The sequence below is a fragment of the Geospiza fortis genome, unplaced genomic scaffold (assembly GCF_000277835.1).
Source record: "Geospiza fortis unplaced genomic scaffold, GeoFor_1.0 scaffold20, whole genome shotgun sequence".
Classification (NCBI taxonomy): Eukaryota; Metazoa; Chordata; class Aves; order Passeriformes; family Thraupidae; genus Geospiza; species Geospiza fortis.
Genome location: NW_005054374.1, coordinates 1858218 through 1876450, shown reverse-complemented (window position 1 = coordinate 1876450; position 18233 = coordinate 1858218). Strand labels below are relative to the sequence as shown.

Here is an 18233-nt window from a genome sequence, read left to right as displayed (position 1 = left end):
CAGCAAGAGATAAATGGCTGGGGTAAAAAAAAAAAAGCCATGATAAAAGGTCTGAAACAAATAGATGGCACCTGACCCTTGAATTTATGCAAACACAATTCCCGAATTGCTTGCCAAACATGAAGAAAATTATACAAATTTAGTAAAACTTGATAAACTTCACTTTTTGCCCCCACTCCCAGACTCTGTTCTGTAGAATTTACACTGGACATTTCATACACTAAATGTAAAATCCCAAAGAAAAATACTCATATTCCTGTTTAGTAAGTAGCAAACAACATATGAAAGACACAGAGTCTCATTTTGATACCTCACTAAGAATTACATTTGTTTTGCATCATATCTTATTCCTGCAGTGAAGCACTGGAACATTTCAGTCTCACTGATGTGGTGAGTCTTGACAGCAACACATAAATATGTGGAGGATGAAGGATGAAGAAAAAACTAAATTTTTAAATTTTTAAAACAGTTCATGCAATAGCATTGGGAAAGCACAAAATAAAAGACTAAAACTGAGATACAGTTTCTCTTCAATGTCACTTTCCACTTCCATTTTTACTCCTTCATGTTGCAAGTAGATTTCCAGTGTCTTTTATCCTTTGTGATATTTCTTTTATTTCCTCAAATATTCATTGTAAGACTTGCCGTACTTATTTCAAATTCAAGAAAGAAAATAAACAAAAAGAGAGGAGAGGAGAGGAGAGGAGAGGAGAGGAGAGGAGAGGAGAGGAGAGGAGAGGAGAGGAGAGGAGAGGAGAGGAGAGGAGAGGAGAGGAGAGGAGAGGAGAGGAGAGGAGAGGAGAGGAGAGGAGAGGAGAGGAGAGGAGAGGAGAGGAGAGGAGAGGAGAGGAGAGGAGAGGAGAGGAGAGGGAAAGGGAAAGAAGAAAAGAAAAACCACACAGTTATGAGTCCACTGTTCATTAATAACATTATTTCAATGTGACTTAAAAGTAAATGGTCATTTGACAGATAGCACAGGATAAAAAATATACTGTGCAAGAAGGCTCAAAGGCTTAAAACAATCAAAGTGAAGGTAAAAATATGATGGGAAAATGTTAGTAACTCACTTAAGGGGAATAAAGAAATGAACCTGTAAAATTGCCCTTCTCTTGCAGGGAGAAGCAGCTGGCCATTCACAACTTTGCCATTAACATTGTATGCAGTGACATTAAAAAACATGTCATGGTGAATAAGGAGAAACAGGAGCATTGAGATGTGAGATTATCTCAAACCAACAGCCCTGGAAAAGCTGCACTTTGCTTAAGAGAAAGGTCAGAGGGAAATCTACAGCAAAGGACAAAACCCAGCACATGGACAGAATGCTGCCTGAAGCGCAGAGGGAAGGATCTCTAAATGCAGTTCCTTAATTAGAGAAAACACTTAAGCCCCTGCAACCCTCCTACCAATATTCAGAGGAAATGAAAATCATTCTGTCTATAAAATCCCTGGGACCAGCAAGCACAGGAGGCTGTGAGTCACTGCCAGCCTGGGCTAAGTGGGTGCAATTAGCCCAGAGTGCACAGGCTACAGGTGCTCAGATGTGCTGTGTCTACTTCTGTGAACAGCAAAAATCAGAGGGAAAAATGGTCTGACACAGTCAGATCTAAGACATCAAAATGCTCTGTGAGCTTAGGTTCAACCAACTCCATTTCTTTGGGATCAAGAGCTTCACTGGGGATTCCCTTGGCCTTCCTTGCACAGAGACTGATGGGGTGCAATACAGAAAGGACAGTTCTTTGGTTATTGTCAAAGACAATAATTTTCTCCTCTCTTTTAGTATTCAGACTTCTCTTTCTTCATCCTCTTCAGCACTCCACACCCTACATAGAGTTTGTGGCAGCTTTGTGCAGTTCAGAGCTGTTCTTAGACACATAAAGCCATAAAGAGGAGTGGCCAGAGAGGACTCTCTGAAGATATTATCAGTTGCCCACAGATCCTAAAAATGAGGTACACAGCAGATAGTAATAAACTAGACATGTTAAAGGTTGCTTTTATTATCTATTTTCTTTCCCAGTGATTAACAGACTGCATAATCAACAGCAGAACCTTATACCAATTTTATTGCCCCCACCAGGTGCAGCCACCCCTTTATTGTCACAAACCTAATCCCCAAGCACCTCTCCCCTGCAGTAAAGGGAAATACTCTCCAGATGTGGGTGCCATAGGAATCATGCCATGAAGAATGAGAGAAACTGAGCTGGGGGATGGACAATGATTCCATGGAAGTGGGATGTGTGCAAACACACAGACAAATGTTTGTGTCCCAAGAACCTAAAAGATCAGAGAGCAGTTTGAGAAGGACCCCCCCCACCCCCCCACAGCCTTGTCTTTGTTTCAATTTATTTCAGATCAAGTGCTCCTCTGCAAAGCTGAGCAGTCACACACTGCAAACACCTTTGGTTTGCCTTCTCCACATGTAAGCTTGACAATAGCCCCAGCATATGAGGAAGTCTGCTAATGAGTATGCAAAATAGTTTTCTCTTTCCATGCCCTGCAGAGAACAGCATTTTAGCTTTGAGCAGCATCAATAATATAATAGAAAGTCTATCTGAATGTTAAAAGATGTTTCTCAAGTGTAGAATGAAAGATGAATGTGATAAGTGATATGAAATAAATTCCTTTCTGGAGGAAATATGGTCTTTTGTGGAAGGACAATGCATGTTTTCTACCCAAGATCTTACTGTTGATAATCCACTTGTCATATGTTCATGCTTTCTTGGATAACAAGAGGCCACTATGTCATCAATATCTTCTTCAGTTTCATCCAGATAGCCCTAAATGACAAACAGGCATTTCAGTTGTTGTGTTCTGCACTGTGTTTGGTCAGCCTCTGTCACTTAATTTTGGTTCAGAGGTTTTCCACTTTAGGAAGATGGAGCTGGATGCATTCAAATTCTGTTCTGTAAGGGAATTTTGGTTTACATTTTCCACGTCTTTGCACAGACACAGAGCATAAGGGGAAGAGACAGCTGTGGCTTCAGAATTCAGTCGTTAAAGAACTGAAAATCTTCGCACATACACTTCATGTCTTATATAAAGCCAGTTGATAAGTATTTTAAAAAGTAATTAAATTTCTGTATTGTATTAATAATTAAAAGATGGGAAATCAGTAATTGCAGAGCTTCATATAGGTGCATTTCTGTATTGTATTAATAATTAAAAGGTGGAAAATCAGTAATTGCACAGCTTCATATAGGTAATTGAGTTTTAATAAGCAAGACTGAAGTTTAGCATCTTTAACCTAAATATAGAAAAAAAATCATCATTTAAACACAGCAATGAAGTAAAATCTAAACCAAATCTTTAGATGTGATTGATGGTCCTAATGGGACTCTTAACTTTTACCTAAAATAACAGGAAAAAATGCCAGCAGACAATTATAATCCTATTTGGCATAGCTTGGAAATCTCAGTGTTTCCCTAAGCCTTATGGCAAGCATATTTTGAAAGACTTTGTTTTTAATTTTAATAAAGTCAGATTTTCATGTTCCTTATATCTCCTCTGCAGCTATAAAAACCTCACCTTTTGACCCACCTCATTCTCTGTTGCTTAGTTGCTCTCACTCTTTGAAGCTAACCAGAGAAATACTGGATTCAAATTCAGGAGTCTCAAAGACTTTTGTGCTAATCAGCAAACACAGAACAGGCAGAAATGCTGCTGGAGAGTTGAATTCACAGTTTACATAACAAGCTTGCAGCATATTTGCCATACTTTACAGAAACCTGGCTGTTACATATCTTCTCCTTTGCTCCAGTGACTGAACTGGATATGAAAGCACCTGAAAGTGATTTTCTATTACTGCTTTCCCATTGTTACTGCACGTGTAATATTGAGCAGAGGGAAATCAGAACAAGCTATCACCAAAATTTACATACTGAAGAAAACACTTGGTTTCATGTTCTTACCATGAGCTTGCTCGGCTGGTCTCTTATCTTTCTAATCTCTTAAAGGCACTGTTAGTACCCCACAGAAAAAAAAATGAAGAGGTAGATACCTTATACTAAATCAAAGGAAAAACCCTTGGAGACCTAGGCACAACAGAGCAAACTATTTCAGGGAGACAGACAGCTGAATCATTCAAAAGTAAAACCTCCCAGAAACATGAAATAAATAAAAAAACCCAACAAACCACTCTACCTGTAATTTCTATTCCCCTCGTTGAAATCAGATGTCAGGTGATGTAGTCTAGTTTTAAATTTGGAACAAGAATACAATTTTCTTACTTGCCTATGGAGCAGGAAGAAGAAATTCTATACATGAAAAACTTTTTCCTTTACACTGTTGTATGCATACCAGTGAACTTGAAAATAAACAATGTTACATTTTAACTGCAAAATAATTAAACAGAGGCGGGGAAAAAAATAAGGCAACATTTTCAGATTGGGGTGTTTCAGGTCTAGACACTCATATTCTAACATTGCTTCATGGAGTCCTAACAAGTGCTGAACACCAATTTCTGCCTGCAAGCAGAAATCTGAAATTTAAAAAGAAAGGTTAATATTTAACTTACTGTCTGAATTTATTTTGCACCAAAACAATTTCATTTCTCAGGAGTTGTTACAGAATAGCAACCATGTAATTGGTTGCTGTTATTAGCTTATTAAAGTTGGAGCTCGTAGGATATTAATCTCATGGTCTCCAGTGGGGGCTGTAAAATACACATCATCCAATTACTCCTAAAAAAGCAGCTGAGCATGCAATGAAAAATTCCTTAGTCAGGAATTCAACACACCTCTCTAGAAATGTGCTCACATTTGAACACAACACTGGATTTAGCTGGTACCCCATGCTCCTTGATAAATCTGTACCACATCATGTGGGTTTTGGGGCTTGTCCCTTTTCATTATAAAAAGCAATACTAAGTTAGAGAAGCAAAATATCCATTCAATTTTCCAGCTGATTTCTCTGTATGGCTAATAGGTTTTCCTGACAAAGGTGGGAGCAAAGTAGCTAAAAGCTTTTCCCATCCTTTCTGCTGATAAAATTCCAGCAGTCTGCATGTCCTATTGACATGTGGCATCTCCCATAGCACTGCTGTCAGCTCCCTTCACCCAGGAGCAGGAGACTGAAGGACCTCAGCTGGAAGAAAAGGAGGTGTAACTCCAGCTTTTCTCAGGCTGCAGGAGCTGTTGTTACCATCATCAGATAACTTTCTTCTTGTCTATTACATCAAATAAACTGAATTCCAGCAGTAATACAGCTTTTATCTTAAACCACTGCTTCCATAATGAATATGGGACAAGACTCTGAAGGACTCCTGTGAGACAAACTACCCTAAATGAATATGGTAACACAAAAGCTGATGAATGCAATCAATTCATTTCATAAAGCAGAGAAAGTGAGGATAAGGATAAAATCAGAGATCTGTGACTCCTCTTATGAATGAATTTTAAAGGGGAATTAACACCAGACTCCAGAGCAGCTAAATCGAGGTTATGCCACAAGAGAGGTGTCCTGTGCTAGCCAAGAAGCTACAGAGTTTCAGAGATGCAATCTGAAATTTCATTGAGTCATCAAGAAAGAAATACAAAACAAAATCTCTGATTAAGAAGAGAAAATTCAAACAGGGAACGGAAAACCTCTCTGGATTTGTCATCTCTGGCAGCTGCCTCAGAGAAATATCTAAATTGCCACAGTCAATTAGAGCACAGAACAGATATAAAGAAATATAAAGTCTGCATTTTTTTATTTTGTGCCTTTCTTCTGCATTATTTTCCAGCTTCTTAATAAAGAACACATCCTTTTTCTCCATTACAATTTTAAAATAAACCACTTATTTTTGAAGTTTTTCTTCCACTAACACCTGACACACAGGAAGGTCTTTTGTTAATTCCTCAAAGATTAACCCAAAGCAATGCTGCAGGCACATTCTCTGACTGCTACTAATCCAAGAAAAGATGGAAATCCCAACACATGGTTTTCCACCAAGACTCTGATTTCAACACCACAGGAAGGGGAGACATCTGCCATGGCCAATGCTCTTCTGGAAAGAGCAGATGGAAGGGTGAGGCTATGACAACAGGCAAAATGCATCAGCTACCAACACACGTTTGGGAAGTTTAGAATAAACTGTGATTAGATGAAGAATTATTTAAAAAACTCTCCCCCTCCATGCATAATTAATAAGCTTGGATGTTCTTTTATAGCGTTGATGCACATCTGCAGATTGCCTGTCTTGGATATGTGCATAAGAGGAGATGGAAGTTGTGAATCACTTCAGGAAAAAAAGTCCTCAGAATACAAAAAAAAAGGCATGGAGATGTATGGAAGAGTCAACAGGAAGATGAGGCAAGCAACATTGCCAGAAGAGAAAGTTGGGTCTTCCTGCTAAAAATACAGATAAATGGAAAACCAAACCAGACTGGGATTAAAGCCTTTAAACTATGAACTTTCTCAGCATCAAAATTAAAACTTATGCAAATATGAATTAACAGAATTTTGGAGCATGTACAATTTAGTGCCTGGAATTTATTTTCAGGCTAGGTTTCTTTCATCTATGAACTCAAACACCCAGCAAATTAACAACAAATTGGAACCATGACTATTCATTGAAATCACTCTACAGCAAATATACTCAGAGGATAACACTATTAAAAAACTCATTAAATATCCCTGAAAGAATGTCCTGCCTTACCCGCATTTTATATAGATACACACACTGTCCTGATTTCATTGGTCCAAACAAACAGAATTTCCACCAGATGAACATTTCCATATTTATAACTCACCAGTTCCTGATCTAAGGCACTAGGTACAGATTTGCTTCTTATGCTCAGGGTATCCTCATTTCCTTCAGAGAAAGATTCACTCAAATCTATCTCAGATCTGCTACGGTCTGGGAAACAAAAACAATTTAAATGTTGGCTATGGTTTGTACAGAAATATTCCATTTCATCTTCCATACAAGTATTGTCCCAATCCCAATGTTTTTTTAACAAAAAAAAATTAAAACAATATTTTAATTATCTGTCAAATCTATAGTAACTGAACATCACTATGATAAATGGAGAAAGAAATATGCATTCTGATGCTGCTCAGCCTTCTGGGCAATAGTTTTACCCTTGTACTATTTATTTATCTACTCTACTCTGATTGTCTTCTGTGGATGATACCATGGATCATCAAGATTTTGACTTTCTCTGGCAGGCCTGCTAGCCTGGAATGTTGCAAGTCCAAGTCCAACACTGTCTGAGTGTTCACAGTGATTGTCAAATCTACCACCGCCACTAAAATCTCCCCAGCATCTGCATCAGAATCAAGCACCTGGGGATACAAAGGGATGTAGAAAGTATTTCTGTCATTAGCAGTGTTCCTGGTGCAGAAATTAGGAGGAAATAAATAGTCTCAAAAGCTCCAGCAGTTTCTCACAGTCCTACAGGTCTCTCATCCACCCTATAGCATAAGACATAGAAAATCTTTCTCCAAGGCCTCTTAGTCCTCCCCATAGAAGTCTTTTGTGTGACTGTTTCAATATATTTAGAAAGTGAAGAGGGGGAAGAGAGTGCTTTTAGATCCTGAAGGTGGGAATCTGAAAGGTTTTTAACTGTTCATCTTCTACCAGCTCTACAGGTGGTGTGGCAGAAAAGGCCACTCTCCTGAGCTTTGAGTTTTGCCAAAGAGACAAATGCAGAGTCTGAGTCCTGTTCCCAAGTTTCCTGTAGGTTTGCTCAGCACCCATCTGCTTTGGTAACACGAGGTCAGTTCTTATCTACCAGGAAAGCTTCTATTTTGTAAGGTAGCAGGAGCAGCAGAACTTTTACTTCCTAAATAAGGAGCTGTCTGTAACATCTCTGCCTGGAGTTGCACTGAACAATATTCTCAGGGAAACTCTGACACTTTCAAGCTGAAATGTCTGAGGTAAAGAGCATTGCCTCCTTGGACCTGCTCTGTGGGATGCACCTCTGGGTTTCTGCTTTGGGCTGAATCCAGCTACAACAGAGTGAGTCCTGCTGCGTTTCAGAGAGAAGCCGGTACACCCAAACCCACCCCATCAGCCCTGCAGGAAGCTGACTGAGTGCCTGGGGGAAGCAGAAGAGTGCAGGATGCTCCTGCCTCCCATTTCAGAGAGGAAAAAGAGGATTTCCATCTACTACTGCAAAGTGGCTGTGACAGCACCTTCCTGTGTGAGCCCTTTCTACCAACCAGCCTCCAATGAAATTAGGTAAATTAGAGATGGATTGACTTGTTCAAAGCATCACATATAAAAATGAACAGACAAGAAGTCTGTGAGGGGCTGGTTCTCTGGCCACACATTGTTTCCCAAATTTGCTTCTGGGCAAAGTGGCTCTGAAATGTAATGGCAGCAGCAGAGTAATATTATATATAGGCAGTATTTCGCACAGGGGGACACACAGAAAATGATTGAACAACATGCAGTTGTGAATGACATCTTGTAACAACTCTGGGAGAATGTGATTTACCTAGAAATGATGTTGTATCAATGTTTCTGGGGTAAGGATTCCCATTTTTAGTGTAAAACTTGTGAAGGGGTATGAACTTGATTAGTAAAAGGGAAACACTTGATTAGTGCTTTCAGAATGAGCAAGTTTATGAAACTAACATTTGGGTTTTCAACATGTTTCAAGAACAAAAGGAGAGACATAATCCTCTCCTTTCACAAGAATGGGCATAATCCTGTGATAATATAGGCTGCCAGAATGAAGAAAAAGACTTAATACTTGCCTGATGACAAAGATATCCTAGAAACTGCAATGGAAGGTGTTCCAGATGGTTTCCTGCAGTGCTTCTTTACTAAATCTTCAGGTACACTTTCACTTGCTGGAATAATCGTGTCATTTTCCAAGCCTGTGTCCTACCCAAGAGGAAAAATGCACAAGCCATAAATACAATATCTAAGTTTATTCACTACTAGTTTATAAAAAGCATAATTTCTATTAGATTCCAGAACTCCAAAGGTCCTTTAACATCCAGTCTATTACTGAATATATTTAGATTTCAGTCTAATCTGCTTTGCTTAGCACTGATGATGCATAAAATTAGCACAAAGATGCAATTCTAGCTTACATTCTGAGTTTGCAGCTGAAGAATCAGAGTAAAATATCAGGGAAAAGAAACATTCAAATCTATTAGAAGCTTGCGCAGCTCAGAAATTAGAAACAAAACAAAAAAAAAAAAAGAAAGAAAGAAAAGACAAAACCTATGGCTTTTGTAGTAGCACAATGATTTTAGCCAGGGCAAAACCAAATGCACTTGAACTAATTAAATTATGCCAGTATAACCCCTTAAATAAACTCAATATCCTTGATATCATTATGACCTCTTGCCTCCCTGTAAAAGAAAAGCTAATAAGATAACTCTATTTAAATTAAATGGATTTTTCAAACAAATCTAATGCACATGAAAGCAAGTCAGTCTATGTGCCAACAAGAACATAAATAAAACAACTATTCATTTATTTACAGCTCCCAAAACTGCTCTTCATATACACTAACTTATTTTTTTATTAGGAAAGACAACATATTAGACCAAGTATCTGGAAGTTACAAAGAAAGTTGATGTGTTCAATAGGGCTCTGATCTAAGCACTCTTCTACCATTTTTCCAAATTTTAATGGCAAATTTCCCCCAAGAGGTCTAACAGCATGTGAGAGGTGTTCGGATGTTCTGATAATGCGTTTATAACACATTTTGTGTTATGGAATAATTTTTGCAGAGCCCAGTGTCCAAATCCATGAAAAAACTAAAATCTGTTTGGCCTGATTTTCTGCAAGTGCTGGACTTGCAAAATTCCCTTTAGCAGTCAGTGGATTGTGCATGCTTGAAAGTCACATCCTTATTTTACAGCACTTACTCAAGGCTCCGAAGTGCCAAAAATGCTTATTCCTATCCCTTGTGCCTCCCAGTTCAGAATCTGTAACTCATTATCTAATGTTGGACACCCACAGCAATTTTTAGGCAAAAGAGAAACGCCTGCCAACCCAAAAACCTCATCACTGATGAGAGCACAAGGAGCTCTGCTCTGGCAGGGATCTCCACAGCAGAACTGAGGCAGAAATCAGACTTTCCCTGTCAGGCTCATCCTTATCTGGTGGCCCCCAGCCAGAGGAATAAGATGCAATGACTCCGTGATTTCAGAAAGCTGAACAATTGCTTGATTAAACTATACTACATTATTCTACATGCTATACTATACTAAAACTATACTACTAACATACTAAAGAAAAACCCGTGACCCTTTCAGACAGTCACAAAACAGCTTTGACCTAATTGGTCAATCAGTCCAAATAACCATCAGCAGAGTTCAATTAACAAATCCCTTTTGGTAAACAATCTCCATAACACATTCCACATGTGCCAAACAACAGGCGCAGCAAATAGAGATGAGAATTGTTTTCTCTCTCTGAGCTTTCTCACTGCCTTCCCCAGGAAAAATCCTGGGAGGGAGAATTATGTCTCTCTCTGTTCAAAGAGTATGTGAATAGCACATATCCTTACTCTCCTGCAAACCAACCTCCCAGGGCAGATCCAGCCCTGTGCCCCCTGTTCGGTGCCCCGAGCCCAGCGCCGCCCTTACCCTGCTGCAATCCGCGGTCATGCTACGCTTGGGAGAGCGTGCCAGGAAAGCCTTGGCAGCACTGCCTCTGCCCCTTGCATGTCCTGCAGCAGCCCCTGCACTGCTGCTGCCCAGGGAGAGCGTGCTGCCTCTGCAGGGGAGACAGAGGAGGGAAGGGTTATTTCTCTGGGCAAAGCCAGGCAGCTCATTTAGCAAACTGCTGCAAGGAAAGTGCTGTGCTAACTTTGTGAGAGTAACAGAGCCCTGATGGGCTGGGGGATCACCTGGAAAGGAAAAACACACAGGCAAAGATGAATTATAATTGTTTTACACACACAGGTCATACAAGTACTGTCAGTGCTTCTAGCAGAACTGCAGACGCCTTAATGGGCAGCTCCTGTCCAGGCTGCAGGAGCTGTTTGTCCCTGTTCAATCCATACTGCATTCACATCCAGCAGAGGAGAGACAACTCCTGCAGCCATTCCTACCAGGCTGTTCCACTGGTGTCAAGGGAAACTGCAGTAACACGACATCTCTGGACGCTTCTACAGCCAATTTAATGCCAACACTATCTCCAGAAACTCTAAAATCCTTGCGTATCTGTCTCCATCCATCCATCCTTGCGTATCTGTCTCCATCCATCTACCTATCTATATCTATCTATCTATCTATCTATCTATCTATCTATCTATCTACCTATCTACCTATCTACCTATCTACCTTTATCTATCTATCTATCTAGCTATCTATCTAGCTAGCTAGCTAGCTAGTTACCTTTCCATCCATCTATCTAGCTATCTAGCTATCCAGCTATCTATCCACCTACCTTCCCATCCATCCATCCATCCATCCATCCATCCATCCATCCATCCATCCATCCATCCATCCATCCATCCATCCATCCATCTCCAGAAAAACACCCACTTATTCACTGTCTTGTTTCTACACAGTTTTTTTTGGTGATGTGGTTTTTTGGTGTCCAGTTATGACTCTAGACTCAAACCAGCTGACTCTTTCAACCAATGTAGAAATTTAGGAAGGTTGGACAGGTCTTCTTGGAGGTTTCACATTAGTAAAATGTGAAAGAGTTAGTATTAGTAAAAGTAATTAGTAAATTAGTATTTTAGCATAAAATTATTAGTAAATTAGTAAAAGAGAAAAAAAATCATCTGTGACCAGCACACCAGACTCCAGTTTCCATCTAACATCACAACAGGTGGAAATTTTTCCATTGAACTATTTTCTATTAGAAAATACCGGCAAACCCATGTGAACACTGAGGGTAAGAAAGGGTAATCTGTTGCACTTTTTAAACCTTTTTAAAAAACAAAAATTATTTAAAAATTATTTTGAAATAGCAGACTGATATTAAGGATTTAAAAATGTGTCCTTAAGATCAGTCTGCTATTAGAGAGAGATTTGACACATTTTATACATGTTAAGTAGAAAACAGAAAAATAGTGTTGTGACTATGCCAGGCTTGGTAGACAAGACCTGAGTGCAGTGGGGTGGAGTGCCTGTGTAAATGAGTCTTAAATTCCCACACTATTTCTCCTAGAAGTATCCTGACCTGATGCAGCCTCCCAGTTCATTCAGCAGCAAAATTATTTACAGCATTCAGCAATGAACATTTTTGCTGGAGAAAAAATAAACCAGGAGAAGAGGTGAATTCATAGCCTGGGTTTCCCTGTTCCCAGCTCAATACATCTTCTCTTAAACAGAAACATTAAAAAAGAAGCAGATTTCTCTCTTGGTTTCCCTGCTGGTAGGTGAAATATGACCAATTTTGATGATGTTGCTCTGAGCGTTGGCACAGGACACCAATTTCACTAGGTGAGAATGAGATGGCAAGTAGAGAAGAAGTTGTGATAATAACTCAATACCCCTTAATTTAACAAGTCTTGCACTCTGGCTCCGAGAAACAGCTAGAAAATGATTATTTATGTGAAAGTGAAGCAAGGCAATCAAACATAAAAGCTGTCTTTATAGACTATTTCACTCCTAAATCTGTACAGAGAGTTTATCAGGCGCTGAATTCCACCACCGAAACAAAATTATTTTGCTTCATTTATGGTTAACTGCATGATAACTTTCTTGTAGTTTGGCACTCAAAAAGAGCTGCACAGATCTCTCACAAGCATCCCTTTGTCCTTATCCTGGTAAACTCTCAAGAAAGCTACTAATATTGCATAACCTCAGTATTAAGCAGCACAGACACCAGATTCCTGAGGTTTTGTCTCTTAGATCCTTCACTCATCTCTACTCTATTCAATGAAAATGCAGAAAATGAGCAAAAATTCTACTTCTGGTCTCATTGAAGTCATGTATGAGTCTGCTGGGATATAAAAGGCCTAATAAGCTTAATGAAAAAAGAAAAAAAGTGAACTGGAAGGATTCATGAAAACTAGCTGAAAGCTAGATTGGCTGGAAGGTGCTGCAGCATCCAATGGGAAAGAAAATCAAATTATCAGCTGTCAAGAAGATTGTCACCATCAGCTTCAGACATATTGCAGAACATCTAGAAATTGGGATTTGAATTGTAGATAGCAGAGAAGCAAGTTCTTCCTTGTACAAGAAAGTTTATCTAGGTGCATACTAAACTCCATGATGTTCCTTTTACCTGTTATCCTTTGTTCCGCCATATCTCTTTGGAAACACTAGTTTAGAGACAGGAAATTGCTGTTAGAACTCACAGCAAATTGTTAATATTTTTTCAATTCAAATTGTAAAATTTATAGGTGTGTGCACCTGAGAAAAGACTGTGGGTCTATATCCAGTGTAGGGTATCCAACTGAACAAGGGAACAGTGAGCTATTTTTCTGGCTTCATTTTGAAGGTAGGACATGACAGGAATGTTGCTCTTGGAATTTTATAATGCCATCAGAGGCACTAGCAGAGATCTCTTAAGCCCAGAAGAATGATCAAATAACTGGGACAATAGTCATGGAAAGAGAAGGGCAAACAGCCTTTGAAGAAGAAAACATAAATTACAATCAACTCACATTTCATTAGTAAAGAAAACCAAGGAGCCTCAGTTCTGAAGAACAAAATATAAATTACAATCAATTGACATTTCATTAGTGAAGAACACCAAAGAGCCTCAGTTCTGTAACATGAACACAACTCATCCATTAAAATCCAGAAAACAAAACCAACGTGCTGACATCGGTCACCAGCTGAACATGAGGAGAGTAAGATAAAATAAGTGGAGATAATTTTTTGGTTTGTTGGGTGTTTTTTGTTTGTTGTATGAACATAAGCTCTGTTCCTCAGACAGCATCCAAGGAGACAGAGCAGCCCAGGGCCCTGGCACACATCCCAGGTTGGTCCCAGCAGGAGATGTCCCAGACTCTGCTCACCTCTCGGAGCTCAGAGCTGATTTGCCTCCACGCAGACCTGGGCTTTCAGCCTCTGAGCCTGTGCTCCTTTCACCTTCATCCTTTCCATATGTGATTTCTCCTTTGGTAACGGCCCTGATAACCCTCCTGTTGAGAACAGGGAATAAAAGATTTTCAAAGTTGTGATGCGCGCAGTCCAGTAATTTCATCTAACCTATGGACAACTCTGGATATAGAGGTCAACAGAGCAGCAAGTCTGGCTACGAAACTGGTTCCTGGGGGAAAAACTTTGTATTTACTACAAACTGCATTTTAAGACATCAAAATACTAAAACATTCCTTCTATTTGAGCTCAGGACCAGAACTGCCTTTTCTGAAAGTCCATCTCTTTTTTGGGGGGGGAGTTCATAATTAGCAAAGTATTTTTTACTAAGTGTGTGTATTTTCCTCTAGAAAATTATGAATTATGCTACACGTATCTTCTCTTTAGACATTTCTAGAATTATATGCATCAAAAGCCCTAAACACGCCATTCCTAAAAAAACATAACATCACTCCCTTGTCCTGCAAAACATGACCTAATGGGACAGAAATGAATGAAATTAAATTTTGCAAAATAATGGTATTTCTCATGACCTTACAAACCACAATAGACTGATAAGTTATCCCATTACACTGTCAGTAGCAGCTGGCCCCAAAAGAGCCTTGCTACAACAAACCACTCATGAGGTACACGAATATGGAACCTGAGGGAGGAAGAAGCAAGCAAGGAAGAGGAACAATAATGAAATATTTCTAAAAGAGGCCACCAAATATACCAGGAAAAGCAAGCCAAATTTTTGGAGGATTAAGTTTCTGTTGTGGGGAATGTCACCACCGAAAACATTTCTGTCCACAAACAGAAATAGAAACACTAAATTAAATAAAAATTATAAAAATAATTGTTTCTTGTAAGGGAATATGACTAATTGGTTTGCTTAAAGGATTGAAATGGAAGGAGAATTAGAAAAGTAAACTTTATTGCCCTATTAATATAGCTACCACTTAGCATGACTCAGAGCAAAATCTAGGTCTATTATAGAGGATTCCTTGGGCTGGTTCGTTTTTCACTGTAGTTTAAGAGGCTAGAGGCATTCTGATGCTCTTTTTCTCTATATTAAAGAGAAATAAGTCACTGTTGTTAATTTCTGGAGTCACAGAAATTCTGGAGTCACAGCAGGTTATTCCATACTCATCTCTCCTTAGAAGTAAAAAACCCATGGAAAGCATCCACCCGCCCTATCTTTAGAATCTCTTATAAAAATGTGTTCTTCCTTTCAACAGAAACAAAGTTTTCCAAATACCACTGAGGCTCCAGCCATGATATGAAATTCCACTCAGGTTTTCTTCCCACTCACCCAATAGCCCCCAGCTAAGTCCAGACACCACCTGTGCAACCACATAGTCAATGCATTGCCTGTGTCCCCTGAGAGTGAATGCCCCTCAAAGGGCACAGCCAAACTGGGGTGAAACCCTGCAGGATGAGCAGCAGCAGCTCTGTTTATTCACTGTCACACACTCTTAGGCTGTACTTGCACAGCTAGAGGCTCCAAGGAAAATTTGTCTTAGGAGCCAAACTGAGCAGTACACATAAAAAAAACAGGTCCTACAAATGGTAGTTTTTGCATTTGCTTCTCTGGCAAGCTTGCCTTTAAGGACACTCTGTTACTTCTGGGTGGAAACAAGAAAAATCCAAAAGTAAAATTGACTTTTTTTCTGCTGCCTTTATAGCTGAAGGATAATTGCTGCTGCATTTCCCAGGAAACAGCAATTTAATTACAGTAAACATGCCTTTAAATGAAGGCAATTTCTAATCCTGGGAAGTTTGAGGCTGATGTGGAAGACTGGAAAAACCCAAAAGAAAATGTATCCAACCATATACAGCTGATTTTAGATTTATCAGTTTTCAAAAAAACACCCAGAAACCAAAACAAAAACCAACAACAACAACAAAACAAAAGGATTTACCCAATCTTTCTAGGTCTGCTAAAGACAGATTTGTGCCCATTTGTGGAGCAGACTGGTACATCTGGCTTTTCTTCATTCTCTTGGGGTTGATTTTTGAATGTTCTTTCATCATCTGTATTGGAAACTGTGTCTGCAGTGGAGGGAGAAGGAAAATAAAAGGTGAACTGCACAAATAACACAGCACGTCAAACAACCTACAGAAAGAGATAATGAAAAAGCCTTGGGGGATCTTTGCAATAAAATAAAACTTTGGCTTGAGATGTTCCTCATTATCAGCTCTTGCCTTGAACTACACTTCCAGATTTATCAGTGACAATATTTAATAACCAAAGGACCTGAAATTTAATTTTGAAATGTACAGTATCTTCTGTGGGGAATGAAAGAATGTTTTCATAATTAAAATGTTTGTTCACCTAGGAGCAAGGTATGGGGAAAATGGCTTCAGTAGATTTTTCAATATATCTATCAAGACATAAATCATGAAATACCCAATCTGACCACTGACATAATATAAAGGATTTACACACTTGCCAGCTTTACAGTTTCTGAAGCACAGTGATATTGGCAAGGTCTGTGTTTTCCAAGGAGCAAGTCTGCACCATGAATTTTTTCCAGTGGCAGTAAACCAGTCCCTCTCCTTATAAGCTAGGGGATAAAACTGGGCATAAATGCTGCATCTGAAACAACCCAACAGCTTCTGTGTTCAGAGTGAAGGAGTTAAGTGAGTACAAAGCATCAGCATTCAGGAAAAACTCCAATTTCTTACACCAGAGGTCCTGTGGTACCCTGCAAGGTACCAGAGCAGCTCACACACACTGGCCTGTGCTTGGCCAAGACAGACAGACAGACAATTTACTGTACCTAAAAGTGCAGGTGCAGCTTGTGTGAGAAACCTGGGCAAAAGGAAAGTCTGAATACCAGGTGGCCTGGATATAGCCCATGATCCAACAGAGCACAGGAGCTCAAATTTATCTTTCTTCTTCAGAGTTGAAAAAGAAAATTTGAGTGATTTTTACACACCACTGTCACAAATAAGAGAGCCAAAGGCAAAAAATGACCAGGCTGAAATCTCTCCATACAGCCAAACTTCTGGGCAGGAACTGAGAATGAACTTTCTCAGTTTGGACAGGAGTTTTTCAGCAGCTCCCTATCTCCAGAGATACTTTTTCCACGTAGGCCTTACCTTTCCTGAATATTAGTCATTCAAAATCACTGTATAGGCACAAATAAAAAATTAAGATTAAAATACTGATTATACTTCAATCAGGAATAAAATACAAGTCAAACACTCAAGAAATAAGGTTTTGAACTTATGAAGCACAAGCAAATTCCACTCTTGAGGTCCCTACCTGGGAATTTGTGAAGGATTGACTGTCTGACAACATCAGTTCCAAGATTTGATTGTTTGAAGCGCTTTGCTCTCTCTTCAAAAAACCATTCCCCTGTCACTATCCGTAGCTCTCTGTTAGAGGAAAATGAGGAAAGCCAGAGACACATACACATTAACAAACTTGGCCAACCAAAGCTACTGCAGTTCATCAATCAGCTGCCACACTCAATAATTCTGGGCAACATTTGCACAGTTCAAAATAAAGTGTAGAGACATTGATTGTAGAGCTTGGAATAATAGGACACTTAGCAGGAAAATATCACCTACTTTGTGAATGGAAAGGAATTTTTAGTAGATGGAAATTTACTTGGCAAAAAAGTGTTCCAACCACGTGTACAAGATTTCTTTAAAATACACAGAACATTCTGTCATCCTGGTCTTTTGTGAACTACTCAGTGTCACAGTTTCCAATACCTCCAAAATGACAAAAGACATAGAAACAGCAACACTGTTTGCAACACATTGAGGGAGAAAATCCCCCACCAAAGCTCCTGCCAGATGAGTCAGCAGTTCATGGACCCTACGTGGTTATAGAGAGGTTGCTGCAAGTCCATATATATTTTTAATTTCTAGTTTTATATGCTGACACTATCTGCAGTTTCTACACATGGCAGTGCTGCTATGAATTAGCTGTGTGCCAGAAATTTAGAGCAATGGAAGTTTGTCTTTGCTGTTCTGAATAATGCTGCTTTTTCTGGTTTCAAATTCTTTTACCTATACTAGCAATTAAGAAAACCTGTACTGGCATTGCTGTGTTTTTTGCTGGGTATGTTTTCATGCTGGTTGTTAGCCTTTTCCTGAATTACTTTCATTATGGCACAGCATCACCATTTCTACTGCCTCACTACACACACTTAATGGTAAAAAGCTACTAATCATGAATACTCTAATAAAAAACAAATAAACAGACTAATAACTCCCAAACATTAAAAACTGATTTAGCTCCAGACTAAATCAGTTCCTGCTTACTGTTCATGTTCCTGCTT

General features: G+C 39.2%; 1 protein-coding gene across 1 annotated transcript in view; it reads right to left on the bottom strand.

The window, feature by feature from the left end:
* The window catches only part of SYTL5 (synaptotagmin like 5), a 50843-nt gene that overhangs the window by 13136 nt on the left and 19474 nt on the right, over positions 1-18233 (bottom strand). Inside the window, exons 3-9 of the mRNA XM_005424859.1 lie at positions 17207-17319; positions 15858-15987; positions 13872-13997; positions 10534-10663; positions 8683-8812; positions 6729-6835; positions 2682-2774 (exon numbers count right to left, since the gene is read on the bottom strand). Of these exons, the coding sequence (XP_005424916.1) occupies positions 2682-2774; positions 6729-6835; positions 8683-8812; positions 10534-10663; positions 13872-13997; positions 15858-15987; positions 17207-17319 (829 nt within the window). The remainder of the gene's footprint in view (positions 1-2681; positions 2775-6728; positions 6836-8682; positions 8813-10533; positions 10664-13871; positions 13998-15857; positions 15988-17206; positions 17320-18233) is intronic.